Source organism: Mixophyes fleayi, chromosome 10 (genome assembly GCF_038048845.1).
Source record: "Mixophyes fleayi isolate aMixFle1 chromosome 10, aMixFle1.hap1, whole genome shotgun sequence".
In the NCBI taxonomy this organism is placed as follows: Eukaryota; Metazoa; Chordata; class Amphibia; order Anura; family Limnodynastidae; genus Mixophyes; species Mixophyes fleayi.
The window spans coordinates 71,014,618-71,035,573 of NC_134411.1; the positions used below are offsets into that span (position 1 = coordinate 71,014,618).

The window sequence follows — 20,956 nt, forward strand, 5'->3', positions numbered from 1 at the left end:
GTGAGGGTAGTCAGTGGTCTGCGGTAGCAAGTTGTACCACTGCTATAGTGAGGAAGAATGTCCAACAGCAACGAGGAGGTGGTGAGAGTCAGCGATCTGCGTTTAGCAAGTTGTACCGCTGTCTGGGTGAAGGAATGGAATCCAAGTGGAGGTATCCGGGGAGTCAGTGGTCTGCGTTAGCAAGTTGTACCACTGCTATGTGAGAGGATACTGGAACAGGTGACACAGGAAACAGGGATCAGTGGTCTGCCTTTAGCAAGTTGTACCACTGAATATATATGTGAGGAGGAGCACGGGGAGAGACTGCAATACAGAGGATACACGGCACCTTGAACTTGATCCACAATGACATGCACAATATAGTAATGACTGAACAGCACTGCAATAATACAAAGTCACAGAAACTATCCGGGCAAAAGATAACACAGTCAATGATGGCAATAGTCTCAGCGGATAGTAAACTCCAGAGGAGAACAACTCAGTCCAGCAAGATATGCAATACACCAGCACAGTCAATGAGAAGTATGCATACCGTGGTTCAGGAGCAGGCTGTCAGACAGGAGTGCAGAGATACCTGAATGGTTGGAGGCCGGCAGGATGCGAAGTCCCTGGAGGGTGAAGCGGTAATCAAGTAGGTGCAGCGCACAGGTAGGTAGACCAGCAGGGAAAGCAACAAATACTCAGGAAGCAGTAGTATGTAGAACTGGACTCCTGGAGGACCCTGAAGAGTAGCGATGGTCTAGCCGAGATGAAAGCAGCGAGGCGTAGATCCGAGCAGACTGGCGAGTAGACACCGGCAGGAACACTGAGAAGCACGGAGAGCGGATCAGCTGCTGCAGACACAAGTAGAACTGAGGAGTAGCAGCCAGCAGGACTCTGCAGGTACACGGAGGTAGCGGGTAGAAATCAGCAGGTGCAGTCACGATGAAACACGGGAGAGTAGAGCTGAGCTGGAACAGTTGAGCATGGAGAGCAGCGGATAGGAATCAGCTGTTGCAGTCTCGAGGAAACACAGGAGAGTTGAGGTGAGCTGAAGACTGTAGTGCACGGAGGCAGCGGATAGGAATCAGCTAAACAGTCACGATGAAACACAGGAGAGTTGAGGTGAGCTGAAGACTGTAGTGCACGGAGGCAGCGGATAGGAATCAGCTAAACAGTCATGATGAAACACAGGAGGGTTGAAGTGATCTGAAGACTGTAGTGCACGGAGGCAGCGGATAGGAATCAGCTAAACAGTCACGATGAAACACAGGAGGGTTGAAGTGATCTGGAAACCACAGGAGAGTTGAAGTGGTCTGGAAACCACAGGAATCAGCAGCGCTGAATACACGAGAAAACACAGGAACACCTTCAGAGGCTCATGGGGAATGAGACTCCAAGATCAGGCCACGAGGTATGGAACTCAGGTGCTTTTAATAGGGAGTGTTGCCTGATCAGCCAATTAACTAAAAGGAACAGGTACTGAAGGTCTGAAAGGGCTGCGCATGCGCAGACCCTCAGGATGGTGGACGGCCACGGTTCCTAAACACACGGGAAGAAGCACTCACAGTCTGGTGAGTGACACCATGCTCCTCCACGCTCCCCCTTCCCTCCGTACCAGCCTACAGGCTAATTTTGATTAAGTATCTTGGTTTCTATATCCCCTCTTCTTATGACCAACTATACAGAGAAAATTTTCATTCCCTTCTAATTAAAATCAAAAAGGACCTAGAAATACGCAGGACATGGCTGGGGAGGATCATTGCTGTTAAGATGAACCTGATCCCTAAGCTTCTCTACCTCTTACAGACTCTCCCAGTGAAGGTGCCGGATCTTGTGTTTCAGAAATTGGATTCTTCTTTCCTCAAATTTGTCTGGCATTGTAAGCCCCTTAGAATCTCAGTAGCAGTACTTAAGCAGCCCAGGGCATGGGGAGGAAGAGGCTTTCCAGATGCTAAACTCTATTACCTGGCGGCCCATCTGACTAAGGTTGCGGTTACTTATGTCCCATACCGGACCATAGTGTGGATGGACATGGAAACCCATTTTACGGGGGTCCCCTCCTTGGTATCCCTTTGGGGCCTCTCCAGACCAGACAGACCACCGGGGGCCTCCACACGCCAATCTCTCAAATTTTGCTTGTCCCTATGGGACTCGTGCCGTCTCAAGCACAAACTATTCTCCCTTATTTCCTTCTACCTCCCCTCTGCAGCAAGCCACATTTCTCCCCCGGGGGTCAGTCGCAGCAATTTAAACACTGGATACGTGCAGAGATATGCGTGGTCTCGGACATGGGGGTCAACGGAACTTGGGCTACTACGTCAGATGTTTATCACAAGTTTGAATCTTTCCACCCGCTTTTCTTTGAGTATTTCCAGGTCCGACACTTCGCTATGTCCTTGCCTGCCTCTGACACTTTTTGCCCCCTCCCTTTCTTTGAGCACGTGTCTGCATTCCCCACTTACCAAAGGGATGATTTTGAGGATTTATAATTGGTTAATAGAGATCACCTTTGACGTTCCAGGGCGGCAGAAATGGGAATGGGAGAGAGATCTGTGATTTCCCCAGATGAGTCTTGTTGGGAGGAGGTCATAGGGAGGATTGCCAAGAGCTCAATATCCACACTTATTAAAGAAACTGCATACAAACTGTACTATAGGTGGTACTATATCCCATATAGGTTATCTATAATGTTTCCCACTGCCACTCTAAGCTGTTGGCGGGAATATGGGCAGAGAGGCACGATGCTACATATATGGTGGACCTAACCCCGTATAATACCTTATTGGAACATAGTATTTGTACTTATTAACTCTGTATCTGAACAACAGGTCACTAAGGATCCCTGGTTGTTCATTCTCTCTCGCCCTATCCCTAATGAGAGTGCCCCCTCCAACAAGCTGATCTCTCACATACTGGCTGCTGCCAAATCTCTAATAGCTAAACATTGGAAAGACCCTAATCCTCCCTCTGTGCAGGTTTTACAGAATTACATCTGGCATATCGCAAGCATGGAGAGTATTACATGCTACACGATAAATCATACAACTTTGACAAGGTTTGGGCCCTGTGGTATCTACACAAAAGCCGTAGCTGCTTACCCATTTTGGCTTCCCCACCGTCTTATGGCACTTAGATTCTGGGCTGCCTCCGGATCCTCCAGGCTAGGTGTCGTGCACCATGGGTGAGAGACCCGTATATGTTTACATTTGTTTTTTAATTACATAGGTAATTAATCCTTGGACATGTCTCTTATATTCTCATTAGTAATAGTTATGGCGATATACGTGCCTCAACCCCCCTCTCCCGCTCTATCCCCCCCCCCTCTATTCCTGATCTTTCTGTCTTCTCCCCTACTAGTAAAATCAAACTAAGAGGAGACATCTTGTTGACTTATAATCTTCTGCTTTATTTGCTGCTTGTATTTTTACATGCTGTTTCCTCTTGTGATAAATAAAGAGTTTAAAAAACAAAACAAAAAAAACAACACACAACACCAATACACCAGCCGACATACTCGGTGACCTTCATGATCTCAACTTCGTTCCACAAACCATTATGGAAGGATATTAACATTGATACTACGGAACTGTTACACAATGTTACATGTGTTACAGCTAAAGCAAGCTTCCGTTTATTGTACAGTAATAATAACAAAGTCAGATGTCAGTGAATTGTTATCAGAAATATGTCTGCTGCAATTCTAAGATCCTGTTTCAGTAGTCTGTGATGTTGAATTCTAGGAACTAAATACTTGCTAAAAGGAATGTACTGAAAGCACATAGGAAATAAATTCCATATACGATGAATGTTTCTTAATAACATCATTTAACGTATCACACTAGGCCAATAAAACTTCCAAAGCAATCCCTGGCTAAACTGACAGACTGCAACTGTAGTCAGGATTTTGTAACATAAATAAATTAATCATTGCTGTGTGTGCATGTTGTTAGTGCCTATCAAGCAATATTAGAATGTGAATATGTTTATTTATATGTTATAAAATAATAACATATATTGGAAAAACATCAAAACATATGTTCCAAAAATTATGAATTTTTTTTATTTTTTATGAAACACTCAAAGTAGTCTCTGTTACGACAAAGGCCTCATATCATCATCATCAGCTACTATATCATTTATATTACCACTAATCACTCACTCACATCAATTTCTGCCCCTTTTGAGCTTACTATCTAAATTCCCTAACTGCTAATAATTAAGCTGGACACGCACAGACCAAGAGAGACCAAGTTCAATTTAATAGCAGCCAATTAACCTACTAATATGTTTTTGGAGTGTAGGAGGAAACCAGAACACCCTGAGAAAACCCATGCAAACATGGGGAGAACATATAAACTCCAGACACATAAGGCCATGGTCGGATCGAATTCATGACCCCAGTGCTGTGAGGCAGAAGTGCTAACAACTAAGCCATCGTACTGCCCATTGCCATCAAAATACATGCTTTGTAATGCTAATAAATGTATGTAAACGGGCGCAGTAGTGGAACCTATTGGCTCCAATGTCCATACCCACTAGCATTTTCACTTGCAACAGGGAGCGTTTGCATTGCATTGTTGTTTTTCCAATGCCTGCTTCATTTACATAAACTCACTGCAAACTAACCCATGGTGTCAAAAGAGTGTCCTTCAATGAACACTTACATTTTTAATCGAAAACTACCTACTAAACTGATTTATCATCAATATATGAAAAGTTCTTTGGATAAACTTACTTTTATAAAACACACTGGACCTAAAACAGGTTTGGATGTAGGTCAATTTGCGCATCTTGCGTCATTTTGCACTGCGCCTGCCCATAAATGAATGAACGAATGAGGCAATTCATATCCGGCAGACAAGTGACACTTACAACTTCCTATGACTTGAGAGGCAGAGCAGGGGGGAGAAGGGGCCGGATAATGTAGGCCATGTAAAGTAAGGGCGTGTCAACACAGATGCTGCCGATTCAAGAACATTGTCCTTGTTTTCAGCCATATATTTTACACCCGTTACAGAGCAGGTGTATGTACAGTCCTCCAAAATTCTTGAACCACCATCCTATCTTTAATTCAGAAAATTGTTTCTGAATGACAATTCAATTAATATGGTCTCTGTATGACAAAGATAATGTTTGTTATATTTCAACTTTTTTTTTTTTTACTTTTGAGGAAACCTTTGCAGATCAAATGACAATAAACGATTTGTTACAACAAACAATAGTGGTTCCTCAGAGTTTTTTCTAAATATATATAACTGAGGGGAGGGAGGAGAGGTGGGGGGAGGGATAATGAATGACAGGTACATAACAAAACAAGAGTACAGTGACTATTCCAACCACAGGATATTAAACAGCGAAGCAGGGCTTGGCATTTGGAAATGCAAGTAAGAGCCAAATAGATCACAAAACATGAGAATATGTGTCCCATTGGAGCCTGGAGAGGTCCAGAAAACTGCATTAATGGTCCTTACAAGGTTTAAATAGTTTAGTGTCAGTGAGTGGTACAGCACAACCCGGACCCTACTCCGCCAGTCAGGTGTTCACTGGAGCCCCTAGTGGTGGGGACAGACTTGGCTGTAGATTGACAGAGGGTCGTGAAGTGTGTACCGGCTGGGGAGAAGCCAGGCAAGCGAAGTGAAGCCCAGGCAAGGGTCAAGGGCCGGCAGCAGACAGCAAATCCAATTAACAAGCCGAGGTCTAGGGTCACGAGCTAGGTAGCAGGGTCAAAAGTACAAGCCAAAAGGGTCAGGGTCACAGGAAACAACAGGCAGGGTCCAAATCCAGGCAAAGGGTCATACACAGGCAATCCAACAGAGTATCCACAGTACAGGGACAAAAGGGCAGAGCAGGTCAGCAAACTGGTAACAGGAAGCTATAACCGGCAGGGAGGCTAAGCCCTCCCTGCCTTAAATAGTACAAGCAGCCAATCAGAGCCTGGCTCTGAAGTTACACAGCCCCCTGCATAAAATTTATTTATTTCATTAATTAGTCCGCAGGTTGGTGGGGCCCATTTGCGCACGCGCCCGGCTTTCATTCATTGCCGGGACGCGGTGCTGCAGAGGAAGCGCAATGGCCGGGTCACGGCCGGAAGTGACGTCCCGGTCGTCAAGGTGACGGCCGGGACTTCGGGGAGACCAGGAGGCGAGTAACAGTACCCCCCCTTGAGGAGGAGTCAAGGGACCCCAGCAACCAGGTTTTCCAGGGAATTGTCTGAAAAATTCTTCAATGAGTTTGTGGGCATGTAAGCGTCTCCACGGAATCCAGGATCTTTCCTCCGGGCCACGGTTTTTCCACTGAACTAAGAAGTGGATTTTCTCCATGACCTTTTTGGAGTCCAGAATCTTCTCCACCAGGAATTTCCTGTGGCCCTCTGAGATGACAGGCTGAGATCTGCGTAAGTAACGGAGCCTAAACTTACGTGCAGGGATAGCCGGTTTCAGAAGAGAACAATGGAAGGTATTCGGCATCCTAAGTGACTGAGGAAGCTTTAGCCTGAAGGCGACAGGATTGACCTGTTTGGTGATCAGGAATGGGCCAATAAATCTAGGGCCCAGTTTTTTGCAGGGCTATTTGAGCTTGATATTGCGGGTGGATATCCAGACTTTTTACCCCACCTTAAATGAACAGTCCTTCCGATGACGGTCATAAATTGTTTTAGACTGGAACGAGGCCCGTACTAGTGCAGTGAGAACCTTTTTTCAAACGGTTTTGAGGCATGAAGCTGTGGAACGGATCTCCGGAAGACCAGAATAGTTGAGGGATGATAATGAATTGGGTCTTGGATGGAAGCCAAAATTACAGAAAAATGGAGAGATTTGGGTGGAAGAGTGTGTCGAAGTCGTATAATTGGATGAACGAAAGTATATTGGTTAATATTGTTTTATTGGTCGATTGCACTCAGTATGCCACGCTACACGTGGCATACGGCGATCGCAAGGTAAAATACGCACGTACACACTCGCATTACAACATTTAGTTATTTATGTAATTCATATTCATATTGGTTCCGTTACACAGTCATTTATGAGCAGATAGTTTATATAATATGATATGTACACTTTAGTGTTATTTAAGGTTCAGGTTATAGGAAAGGTGTCATGTCTAGTATCATATTATACCCCTATTCATCAGCAGCTGTCCGGTGCATTCGGTTAAGAGATCGCACATTGCATACTCTAGTTATTGATGTTAGGGAATAAACCTTTAATATGATACTGACCATAAAATGCTAATAGACTAATTGTAACTGGAGATTGAAGCGGGAAGACCAGAGCTCATCCCCTGGAGAGATGACCCCCACATTTGGATTCCTTAGATTGAACCAACCTATGACCTGTTTTCCCTGGACCCATGTGAAGTCTGGACCTATAGAAGCAAGCCACGTCATCTCTATTGTTCACTCTGTAACGCTGACTGTATATATAATCATAGCTGCACCCCCACTAGCCTCAGTCTACTCTGACCACAGTATTCTAAACAGATATACCGTCCACTGGGGCCCGTGGTAGCGCAGCGAAGCGCAGCGGTATGTATGTATCTTTTGGTATTGACTGTACTGTACTGTATCATAATATAATAATGTATTGAACTGTTGACTATTTACATCTGCTAAAATAAATCACTTTGTGCGTTAGAAACACAATACATTCGCTTGTGCAATGCTTATTTGAAAACGGTAGAATTACTTTAATAAGTGAGATGCGTTATTGTACGCAAACTTAGCCCACGGAAGCAATGATGACCAATTGTCTTGAAATTCTGTGATGTAGAAACGTAGAAATTGTTCCAACGACTGGTTCACTCTCTCAGTCTGTCCATTAGATTGAGGATGATAGGCTGAGGAAAGACTGATGTTAATCCCCAGAAGACTGCAGAAGGACTTCCAGAATTGGGCGACAAATTGGGAGCCCCGGTCGGAATCAATATCAATGGGTAAGCCATGAAGACGGAAAACATGTTGTACAAATAGCACAGCCAGATCCTGAGCGCTAGGGAGTTTTGTCAGTGGAACAAAATGGGACATCTTACTGAAACGATCCACTATTACCCAAATTGTGTTGTTTCCTGAAGAATATGGCAGATCCATGATAAAATCCATTGACAGATGTGTCCAAGGTTTCATAGGCGGGGACAAAGGCATAAGTGGACCTGACGGAGAGGTTCTGGAAGTTTTGTTTTTTGCGCAATCTTCACAGGTGCGGACAAAGCTCTCCACATCCGAGGACAAGGAAGGCCACCATACAGAACGTGCAAGAATTTCAAGGGTTTTGGAGATACCTGGGTGCCCTGCCAATTTGTTCTCATGGACCTCAGAGAGCACCGCTCTCCGAAGATGCACTGGAACAAAAAGGCGTCCCGAAGGTGTTTCAGAAGGGGCTATTTTCTGAAATTGACGTATGGTGTTTCCTAAATCCTGGGTCAACCCCAGCATGGATGATTGAAGCCAGAATGATAGGTGGTGGTTCACCAGTGGGTAATTGATGAGGTAGAAAGCTCCTGGACAAAGCATCCGCCTTGGTATTCTTAGAACTGGGTCTGTAGGTTAGGACAAAGTTGAAACGGGTAAAGAATAAGGCCCATCGAGCTTGTCTGGAGTTTAACCGTTTGGCAGATTCAATGTACAACAAATTCTTGTGATCCGTGAGGACTGAAATTGTATGAACTGCTCCCTCAAGCCAGTGGCGCCACTCCTCGAACGCCCACTTGATTGCCAGAAGTTTGCGATTGCCCACATCATAGTTGACTTCGGCAGACAAAAACTTGCGGGAGAAGAAGGCACATGGGTGCACCTTACAATCCCCAGGGTCCCTCTGGGATAAGAGAGCACCAGTGTCTACTTCATCCACCTCCAGGATAAATGGCAACTGTGGATTAGGATGCTTGAGGACCGGAGCAATAGTGAACGCTCTTTTAAGAGCTTCGAATGATGCAATGGCCTCCGGTGACCAATTACAAGGATCTGCCCCTTTGCGGGTAAGAGCAGTGATGGGAGCCACGAGATCAGAAAAAGCCTGAATGAATCTCCGATAGTAATTTGCGAAGCCCAAGAATCTTTGGATCGCTTTCAGATTCGTGGGACGTACCCACTCCAGGATGGCTTGGACTTTATTAGGATCCATAGAAAACCCATCGGGAGAAATTATGTATCCTAGGAATGACACTTTCTTGACATCGAATTCGCACTTTTCAAGCTTGGCGAAGAGATGATGTTCTCTGAGTTTAAACAGAACCTGTTTGACATGATCACGGTGTTGAGGGAGAGACTGAGAATAAATCAGGATGTCATCCAGATACACCACCACGAAATGACCCAGGAACTCACGGAGTACCTCGTTAATGAGGTCCTGGAAGACTGCAGGCGCATTACACAGGCCGAAGGGCATGACCAAATATTCATAATGGCCAGATTGAGTGTTGAAGGCCGTCTTTCACTTATCGCCCTCCCTGATGCGTATGAGATTATAGGCGCCACGGAGATCAATCTTGGTGTATATCGTAGCATCCCTCAACTGGTCAAACAGGACAGAGATGAGCGGAAGCGGATATGTGTTTTTGATGGTGATCTTGTTCAAGCCACGATAGACGATGCACGGGCGTAGACTACCATCCTTTTTGGACACGAAAAAACACCCCGCTCCTGCAGGAGACTTTGAGTTTTCCTCCACATAATCTTGCATTGCCTTAGTCTCAGGGCCAGAAAGGGAGTATAATCTTCCTTTGGGCAACTTGGATCCTGGAAGTAGATCAATGGCACAATCGAAGTCTCTATGTGGAGGTAGAGAATCAGCCGCCTTCTTGGAAAACACGTCCTGGAATTCACGATACGCAGAAGGCAGTTGATCCAGAAGCGGCTGCAGGAACCGAAGAGACATGGCCAAACAATTTTGAGAACAGTGAGTACTCCAACGGGTAATTTCTCCAAGATTCCAGTCGATCACAGGATTATGGAGGTAAGGGACCCCCATCCAAACCGCAGACAGTGATAGCAGAATTCATTTTTATGAAAGGAATTCCAATGGACTTGGCAAAACTGATATCCAGAAAGTTGCCTGCGGCACCGCTATCAATAAATGCTGAAGTAACAGAGGAGTGTGATCCACAGGAAAGATGAGCGGGAACTATTAATGCATTTTTGGAAGAAATGAACTGCAGACCTAGATGAATCTCTTCCACCTTCTCTAGGCATGATCTTTTCCCGACTTGTTGGGACAGGAGCGCAGAAGGTGACCTTTGGTTCCACAATATAGGCAGAGGCCTAAGGTGCGTCTAGTTCTCTCTTCCTGGGAGAGGCGATAGGCGCCTAGCTGCATAGGTTCCGCAGCTTCCATATTAGGAGGCACAGAAAGGAACGTACTGGGAGTGGATGCTTCCTTCTCAGTTCTTGTTTCCTTGAGGCGTCTATCAATTTTGATTGTGAGCTGCATAAGTCCCTCCAGGGAAGTAGGTGAAGGATACTGTACAAGGGAATCCTTTATTTGCTCTGATAACCCCAAACGGAACTAGCTGCGTAAAGCTGGGTCATTCCACTCACTGTCAGTGGACCAGCGCCGGAATTCGGCAGCGTATTCTTCTGCAGAACGTCGGCCTTGTTTTAGGGATCTGAGGTGACTCTCAGCGGAAGCTACCCGATCCGGGTCATCATTCAAGAGGCCTAGGGCTTAGAAAAAGAATCCACCGACCTCAGGGAAGGACTGTTGGAAGGCAAGCTGAAGGCCCAGGACTGCGGGTCCCCCTGAAGCAACGAAATCACTATACCCACTCTTTGCTGTTCGGAGCCGGAGGAGTGGGGTTCGAGACAGAAGTAAAGTTTACAACTCTCCTTAAAGTTACGGAAGAGACTCCTGTCCCCAGAGAATCGATCCGGCAAGTTCAGCTTGGGTTCCACAGCGGGAGCTGACGGGTTTTGCCGGACTTGGTCTTCACGGCTCTGGTAGTCTCTTCCTGAGCAGACAGGCGTTGAACCAGATTCTGGACCACTTGTGAGACGAACTGGATCTGTCCTGCCAGAACTTGGGCTGGAGAAAGGTTCGCCCCGTTATCATCCATGGAAGCGAACTCTCCAAAGATTTAGGCCAGTTATAATGTTAGAAACCCCCCTAACCGATACAGCACAACCCGGACCCTACTCCGCCAGTCAGGTGTTCACTGGAGCCCCTGGTGGTGGGGACAGACTTGGCTGCAGACTGACAGAGGGCCGTGAAGTGTGTACCGGCTGGGGAAAACCCAGGCAAGCGAAGTGAAGTCCAGGCAAGGGTCAAGGGCCGGCAGCAGACAGCAAATCCAATTAACAAGCCGAGGTCTAGAGTCACGAGCTAGGTAGCAGGGTCAAAAGTACAAGCCAAAAGGGTCAGGGTCACAGGAAACAACAGGCAGGGTCCAAATCCAGGCAAAGGGTCATACACAGGCAATCCAGCAGAGTATCAACAGTACAGGGACAAAAGGGCAGAGCAGGTCAGCAAACTGGTAACAGGAAGCTATAACCGGCATGTAGGCTAAGCCCTCCCTGCCTTAAATAGTACAAGCAGCCAATCAGAGCCTGGCTCTGAAGTTACACAGCCCCCTGCATAAAATGTATTTATTTCATTAATTAGCCCGCAGGCTGGTGGGGCCCATTTGCGCACGCGCCCGGCTTTCATTCATTGCCGGGACGCGGCGCTGCAGAGGAAGCGTCTAGCCGTTGCCTTGGCAACGGCCGGAAGTGACGTCCCGGTCGTCAAGGTGACGGCCGGGACTTCTGGGAGACCAGGAGGCGAGTCGCGGCGGTGGTGAGTGCCGCCACGGCTCATAACAGTGAGATGATGATACGTGTGTTAGGCGTCGGCCAGATCGACTCTCTCTAAAGAACCAAGGGGCCCATATAGCATTGAATTTGGGTTGTTTATGTTTCAACTTTGAAAGTTTTTTTATGACCTGTTTCATCATATGCCTTCTGTATGTCATTAAAACAATGCTAACTGTAATTGTCATATCACTACTTGCCCATCGAAAGGGAAGGCAAGAGCAAGCTGCCTTCATAAGTATGGTTAAAATATAATCTTGAAAATATTGATCTGAATTATAGAGTAATTCAGACAGTATAATCCCTTATTCATTTGCCACACAAAAGGCTAATTTATCAATAATTATGGGATAGTTATTATCCTTTTTTACCCCAAGAATAGCTCTTATCTAATGCCTGCATTACTCCATAGGGACAATATAGTCAAAACATAATCCATTCGATTAGCTGAAAAATAGAAAATCCCCATACCACAGGTGTTTTAAGTTCTTTCACATTGCACATGCATCATAATTTGCTTTTGTCATACAATGCGTCGCAACAGTTAGGGTAAGTGGCATAGAAAATAAATGCAATAATAATTATACTACTCAAACCTTAACCAGTTTTGGAAGTGTCAGTGTAGTCAACAAGTTTGTAGAAACATCTATAAAAGGTAACCTCTTCTTTATCTTGCTTTGCGTTCTCTGGCTATTCTGTTACGTGAACTTAAGCATAATCTGCATTTACTACAGTCTGTACGCTGGCTATTCTGTAATATGGACATTTGCATAACCTGCAGTTACTACTATTTACATATTGGATTGTTACACTGTGTATCATTATGACTGTGTTCATTCTCCAGTCACTGGATCTCCACCAACCTGACACTGACCTGTGTGTTGAACTACTATAACATCATCGCATTTAACCTTATATCAGACTTGTGTTTGTTCACTCATATAGCATGGTCTCAGTTCCTCTAATTGTGACAGTATGATCTGGCCTTAATTAGAGCTCGCTGGAGATTGCTGAAGCCCTGCGTTAATTTCTAAGCAGTAAAGCTAATTCAATTTTGGATTCCACCAAAATCATGACAACTGCACCACTTTCAGATAAACCACTACTGTAGGCTCTATACTTGGACATAATCATGCTTTATTAACTTTATTAACAGCGATCTCAATTGCTGACTCTGGTACATAATTTATTGAAATTTTTCTCTGCCCTTGGCATGACTAATTGCAATTTAGAGGCTGCTTCCTGCTTGCAACTCCACAGCCCCTGGGTAAAACCCAGTCAGCAGTTGGGTACCTGAATACACATCATCAACAGTTTCCATGCAAAAAATACTCTATAGTAGTCTCCTATTCCTTCTTTGGTATCCTAAGAGTTTAGCTGCTGAGAGATCCAAAAACGCAAGTTGCCTACGGCCCCATTTAACAAAGGAAGAGCACAAAAAGCTTTCATCTCTGTTTATATTGAGCTAGTCCAGAAAATTTCCTTCTGCAATACTCACTCCGAAGGTTCACATATCCTGCTGAATCAAACTCAGCACCAGCTTCCTGAGGTGAATTTTGCCTTGGGCTCCAGGCCTGATGTCAATTCTGCCCTGGGCTTCGGGCCTGAGGTCAATGCTGCCCTGGCCTCCAGGCCTGAAGATATTTCTCCTCTGGCCTCCTGGCCTAATATCAATATTACCCTAGCATCCAGGCATGTGGGCAATTGTTCCTTGGCCTCTGGGCCTGAGGTCAATTCTGCTCTGGCCTCCATGCACAAAGACAATTCTGCCCTGGCCTCTGGTCCTGAGGACAATCCTGCCCTGGACTCCAGGCCTGAGGACAATTCTGCTATGCCTAAGCCTTCCAAGATTTCCATCCTGTCTGAAGTTTCTGAGACGTATGCTCTGATCCCATTCTCTGAATTTTAACAAATAATTTTTATGGGAACATAACACAATTTGCTGTTCCTATGAAGCAAGTTTGTTAGCCACTACTGCTGAGTTGCCCTCTTGGGAAAAGCCAGCGAAAATTGACACTACAGAGTATAATGCCCATCTCAATGTTGAGTTCTACATAAAGAAAATTATTATAATCCTGGAATTGGATTCCAATTCTGAAAGTGAGTTTGTTGATGATCCATTGTCTTTTGTCAATGAATTTGCCCATTCAGCTTTCTTTTATGACTTTCACCTAGAGAGGTCTTGTCCTAGCAATCCTGCTAGAAAGAAACTCAAAAGAAAGAGAAAGAAAACCTTTGGTACCCTGAGAAACCAGGAGGACTTAAAGCTTTTTGAATACGCTTGGGGAAAGAGGGGATACTGTGACGAGCCTGGTAAGAATGTGGAAAGTCACAGTTCAGGTTGTGAGGAGTGCTCACTCAAGCCGGCAATGATCTGCATCTGGTTATGCTCTTCAAATCACTTGTCCTGGCTGCAGTCTATGCCAGATCATTGTAGTCAAACATGGGAACAAGTATGCTGCTCTGAGCCACAGCCTGTTATCACCATTTGCCTACTCTGCTGAGACCCTATTAAGTTCCATGCTCTAGTGACTCTGGTTTTGGTTCCTGCTTCTCTCTGCATGTAACCTGCAGTTACCACAGTCTGTGCTCTTCTGTTACATGGAAATTTGCATCACCTGCAGTCACTACTCTTTGCATATTATTACACTGTGTTTACTCTCCAGTCACTGGCTCTCCACCACCCTGACACTCACCTATGTTTTGAACTACAAAATAAATCATTGCAGTTAACCCTATATCTTACTTGTGAAGGACTTGTACACACATACAGTCCTCTGAGAGTAACTGTTATTTCCTCGTTAGGGTACACAACGTATCGGATTTGTATTTCAGATCTGTTCCTGCGATGTAAGACTCTAGTTTTTGGTTCACTATTGGAAGCAGCCGCTTGCAAAAGAATGTTGGTAGTAGGAGTCAGTCTTTGGCTACATTTGTATGTTTAATATCCATAGATTTATATATAAATATTAATTTGTCTCTGTTTGCCCTCCCTTTACTTATAAATGATATAATACAGAGAAAATCACAATGTGTGAAAAATATAGCATCTAGGTGTCTTTTAGAAGTAAGTTCTCTGATATTTCCCTAGATATGTTATGATCAGTCTGGGAAATGTGAGCGTCAAAAATATTTACAAACAAAAAGATTTCTGTCTGTGACTTTACCAGCTAGTTGCTTTATAGTAGTCTTGCATTTCTTTAAAAATAAATCCAGTGAATGTAATAATTAAGTTAACAACTCGATCCCTATAATGGAAGATCATGCTTATTCTTATCAGCTTGTTTCCTAACCTACTCCATGTTGTTATTTTATTCCTTTGTATAACAATTACTGTGTGTAAAATGTTATACTTGTATCCTTAAAGTGGACTTAGAGCATTCTGGTTCAATCCCAGATGCAGCTGTATTGGATCCCTCCTAATTCACCAACGTTCTGTTACTTATTAAAGCCTTCTGGCTATTGAAGGGCTACTGCTTTCCCCTGGAAAGGATATCCTGTCTTTGTTCCTTGGATGACGATCCAGAGAGAGGCCTGGTCCTGTTGGTAGTGATATCACTTTAATTTTAACCCCAGTTGCAACAAATTTGTGTTTAAAATCCTTTCTTCATGTCCAGCAAATCTTTAGGTTCTTTTAGGTTTGGCTGCCTTTTCTTTCCCACTTCCCCTGAAAGGGTTCGTGTTACTCAGCACCTGCCTTTCATCTCCTGGTTGGATTCCACAATGTTGATAACTTGATCAGTAGAAGTATAAGAGTCACATAGTTTCTGTGAAGCAGTCTTTATTTATTCTGAGGTACAGTACAGCAATTCAAAAGCAACTCCTGAAGGTGGAGTCATTTATAGCATACAAATTATAGTGAGCACAGCACTCACAGCACTGGGGTCATGAGTTTGATTCCCGACCATGGCCTTATCTGTGTGGAGTTTGTATGTTCTCCCCGTGTTTGAGTGGGTTTCCTCCCACATTCCAAAAACATACTAGTAGGTTAATTGGCTGCTACCCTAGTCTGTCTGTGTGTGTGTGTATTTGTTAGGTAATTTAGACTGTAAGCTCAATTTGGCAGGGACTGATGTAAATGAGTTCTCTGTACAGCACTGCGGAATTAGTCGTGCTATATAAATAGCTGATGATGATGATACTGATCAGATAAGCATTCCTACATTCTATGCACAGTTCTAGATATCTGTACTTTTCAACATTATGCAACTCTATGCAAAAAGCAAGCCAAAATTGGTAGCCAAACGAGAAAATCGTAATAACGCACATATCATATATATTTGTCAACCTGTCCCTCTTGGCTAAATCATCTTGTCTTTAGTACTAAAGAATACTAATAAGTTCAATTGAGTTTTTCAGAAACAAAACGACTTGTAGCTAAACTGCTATCATTGGATGTTTTATTTAGTTTGTGTTTTTGTTTTTACATAAACAATTTAAAACAATCAATTGTCTCATAGCTCATTGTTTTCATTATAGCATAAGAAAACATGATTATTTAGTTTAACACTTTTTCCATCACAGTGCCTAGAGGAGTGTGTCAAAATCGCAGATGGAGTGGCTTCTGAGCCATGGCAGCCATCCAATCAGTCCAATTAAAATAGAATAAAACAATAGACAATTATGAAATGTAAATTAGACTTTTTAATATGTTGTCGTAGAGCATGAACTTTACAGTCTTCTCTTTTCCATGGACTCAATTTAATAGCATTTCCTTTGTCTTTTGCCATTGTATTGAGATTTCATTTTTGGGCTCCCTGTTCCTATATTGTTCCCCATTGCTCAAGAGGTTCCTCTTAAGACCACCCCTCCCCAGCCCCCACCCACTTTTATAACTCCTCGTTTCTGTTTCCCTTTTCAATCCCCCCTCCCATATTAAAAAAAAAATGAAAGAAAATCTAGGCATCGGATATGTAGAATACTATAACTGGTTATCTGTCTTATACAATACTTTTTCTTTTTTTTTCTCTTCTCTTCTACTCTGTTTATAACAAAATTTAACATCCAAACAATGAATATCTATGGACACTGAGCGAATAAAAATAATCTAACAATTCTCTAATAATTCTTATCTTATTTAAATGTCTATAATGTAGTCACATAATTTCACAGGCTCGGAAAAGGTGATTGCCAATTGTAAAGGAAATTGTTGTATAGCAATTCCAAACAATATTACATCCTCTACGTAGGGTATACATTTATTCATATTTTATTATGTTTAACATATGTTTTCATTTTCAGATGTGTCTAATAAATTGTTATTGTTAAAAAAAAAATGTCCATGTTAACAGCAATGAATGGTACAGCCGTTTTTTTTAAGTACTTCCTGTTCCTGTTTATATCATTGTGTATATTACAATGATCCCACACATTTCTGTTTGTTATAGAATTAACCCATTTCGAGAGAACTCAACGTGATTAGATGATCTGCAAACATATATACATTTCCTGCCCCATTTAAACCTATTAGCGCATCTGCATTTGCAAAGGTTAATTGTTTTGGCGAGATCCACAATATTGTTGCACAAAGTAAATTTAAACATTATTGGAGGCCGCCTACCAAAGTATATTGCCGTGTTTAAGGAGAGGAAGGGGATGTAAGAGCTTAACAAAACAATCTTTTAAAAATTAAATATATCCACTTAATTCTCCAGCTTACAAGTCGACTGTATAGTAAATGTATGCTTGGTTTTTTTTTTACTAGTAAGACGCAAGAGTTAATAATGCTAATAAATTACAAATCGTCTGATTTATAACTGGGGCATATGTTTAAAAATGTACAAGTCTCTTCAACAAATATTTCCAAATATTTGAAGCAAATACCTTCACATCATTTTTATTTCAAGAACTGTACTGAAAGACACAATTACTTTATATAAGAATTAAACTTTTCAAGCAATGATAGTAATTTCTAGATTATGTCTGTCTTGCTAGCCGGTGAAGTGAATTGACCATATCTTGTATCATATGTTGTCTCTTATATTTAATTATCTTCACTCACTAGGATCAAAGGAAGTGATCTCACATCTGACGAGACAGAGACGTTCGACAAGTTGGATCGCCTGTTTGTAAAAGGGTGAAGAAATCATCAACTGTCACAAAACAAAGTCCTACAGAACCAGCTGATCCATCCTAAATCTAAAAAATGTGTGCTGACAAATGTAATTTAAAGATAAAGTATTGTATTTTTTTTATTTGTAAAGTGCTACAAAAACCCTGTAGCGCCGGAAAGTCAGAATGACATCTTACAAAATATAAAGTATATAAGTAAAAACATAAGAATTACATAAGAGGTTGATGAGGGAGGTGCAGATGTGAGACAGAGGTTAGAGAGGGCTCTGTTTGTAGACAGTAGAGACAGACAGTATTGTCAATGATCTGAACTTGTAACCTATGAACTTTTTTTTTTTAGTTACAATATATTTAGGGCTGTCTGACAATATTTGAATAAAGCAATATTAGATGCACTGTGGAGCACCTGGAGTCACATAAATTACACAATACAAAGTGTTCTTATAACAAGTTCTAGAAGGACTCCTGTGGAGCTGTGACAGATGAATAGAGGACTGTAAATGGAACATTATAAAGCATTAAAATAAATAGGTCAAGTATGCAGCTAAACTTAAGGCAATAGGTTGTCCGTACAATCATTTCAATTAATTGCCTATTTTATGGGAAAACTAATAGAAAAATGCAGAGAGGTGGTTTGAAGTCAGCGCTGTACTGTTAATATTTCTCATACCCTTTGGATAGCACTGACACAGAATGTGTGATTTTCAGCACCTATAACAAGCAATAAACATTTAGGGCCTGATTTAGATTAGAAAGTCATTTACATGATGTCAAAATAAATTTTTTGCACTGAAGTAGTTCAAATGGAAATAAAAAAATCTAAATAGATGGAGGCAACTCTCGACCTGGAGGGGTCAACACGTGCTCAGTCAATCTGATTGGCTGGAGCGTGGAAAAACCAGTCTGATTGGTGTAGCACATTGACTTAAAAATGAACTTGTAAACACACATTGTTTGAGAGTTCTTCCCTATCAGTGGCCAAGATTTTGTTGTTTTCAAATCCAATATATAATCTGGAAACTTCATGTATTTAATACTATGATGCGTACCATTTATTAACCCTTTCCTCAGCATTTAAAATCCGTCTAATATTCAATGCATTAGATCATATATTTTGAAGGACTTGTGAAATTGCAGATATGTTTTTTTTATTATATCATGTATTGTATTGGTTTGCAAAATGTGTATTATATGTAAATGCTTATCTAAAATAAAATACAAAATAATACATCTGAGTGTTTCCTCTTTCTTCAAATTGAATTAGCTTCTTTTTCTCATCTGGTATATTTTACTAGATATTGCATAAAAAATAAAAACATTACAAAACAATTAAACAGAATATACACAAATTCTCTATATAAAAGACAAATATACATTTACAATTTCTACATCAAGGATTAGTGTAAAAATAAATGCACAACACATATAATGAATATAAGAAATATGAGGAGAAAATTAAGGAGCGGGGCTCCTGGGTCATGTCACATTGATGTCGTGTCCACCTAACACAAAAATGGATTCAGTCCATCTGGACCAGACATCTGTAAATTTTGAAAAAGTGTTTCTGATCATAATTAGCAATGTAATTTATCAAATGTACCCACTCCCTGAAATCAGGGCCCAAGGAAGCCATTCAGGTTCCATCAAACTTTTGCCAATGTAATAAGATTAAATAGTAGTGATTAAAATTTAATACTGTAAACAATCCAAAGATTCTCTGGGGGGGGCGTAAATGTATCAAGCTGAGAGTTTCCGATGGCAACTAGATTCTAGCTATCATTTTGTAGATTTTGTACTAAATAAATAACTAGAATCTGATTTTTTGCAATAGGCAATACCTCCACTTTTCAAACTCGCACGGAACCTGTAGTTTGATACATTTACCCCTGGAAGTCTTCGGATATATACAAATACCATGACTGCATATACAATTAAATACAGCATCCTAAAATGTTTCAACAAGAGTGCAGTCCCACAATAGGTGCCAAAATCTACCTCCTTTGGTAGCACATATTAGACAAACAAAATGTGTAATTCAGTTACAGTTAAGATCTCAAATTTAAAATCTGATTAAAATGCATGTACTTACATACAGAAAAGATTGGAACACTCACATGTGATGACAGAATTATACATACATGCAATGTAATTTATGTTACATTGCATGTGTGTACAATGTAGTTATATGAAAAACTAATGACACACAGGAATAGCAAATATGCTTTTGGGCCGCAAGTTTGATACTCTTGCTCCAGTCCAAGTAAACATAGAAATCTGTATTATAGGTCCTAGACGCTAAACTAATGCAGAAAGATATCTTTGTCAATGGATTTCATAAACAAATGGTATGTGTACTGGCACATATTTTAAAAAGTCTTTGTGTATGGATGGATAAATATAGCAGATTAATTAACACACTGAATACATGCATGTTTTAATTTTGTATACTTTTGATGCTTCCTGGCCAAACACAAAAACACAAACTATGCATATAGTTTGTAGAGATGTTGTCTCAACCTCAGTAGGCATAGTCCAAACAAGGAAAGAAATCCATTGTCATTAATGTCACTACCTGCAAAAGAAAACTCAGTTAAAACTCGAGAATGAATAAAGTTACGTTAAAACACCAGTTTTTCTTATGAAATTCTGCATCTGTTTGATATGTCACATGACTACTTTCCCGTTTAAAAAATTAGAGTTGCATCCAAGATGGCCAACTTCAAGATCTAGGGCCTGATTCATTAAGGATCTTAAATGAAGAGGATCCTTATTTCAGTCTCCTGGACAAAACCATGTTACAATGCAAGGGGTACAAATGAGTGTTCTGTTTTGCAAATAAGTTAAATACTGACTGTTTTTTCATGTAACACACATTTCAACTTTAAATTTCAGTGTACAAATAAGCTATCAAGTATTTGTGTGTTGTCGTTCTCTACCAGAGTCTAGATATGCAGCTGAGAGAGATGTCTGGACAGCCAGGTGACTGTAACTCCTTAAGCTAGTGGGGTAATGGGAGGGTCGGACTGTTCCTCTGGGGTATCCCCATGTAGGCCCCAACCCCGATAGCTCACCTCTTCATTGGTGGGGGGAGCGGGTACCTTAAAAAAAAAATACTCACGTGAT

The 20,956-nt window shown here is 42.0% G+C and overlaps 1 protein-coding gene across 1 annotated transcript in view; it reads left to right on the plus strand.

Moving 5' to 3' along the window:
- Positions 1-19,040, plus strand: part of NOD2 (nucleotide binding oligomerization domain containing 2) — a 92,102-nt gene extending 73,062 nt beyond the window's left edge. Inside the window, exon 12 of the mRNA XM_075188860.1 lies at positions 17,766-19,040. Within this exon, the coding sequence (XP_075044961.1) occupies positions 17,766-17,841 (76 nt within the window). The 3' untranslated portion in view covers positions 17,842-19,040. The remainder of the gene's footprint in view (positions 1-17,765) is intronic.
- Positions 19,041-20,956: the final 1,916 nt, after the last annotated feature.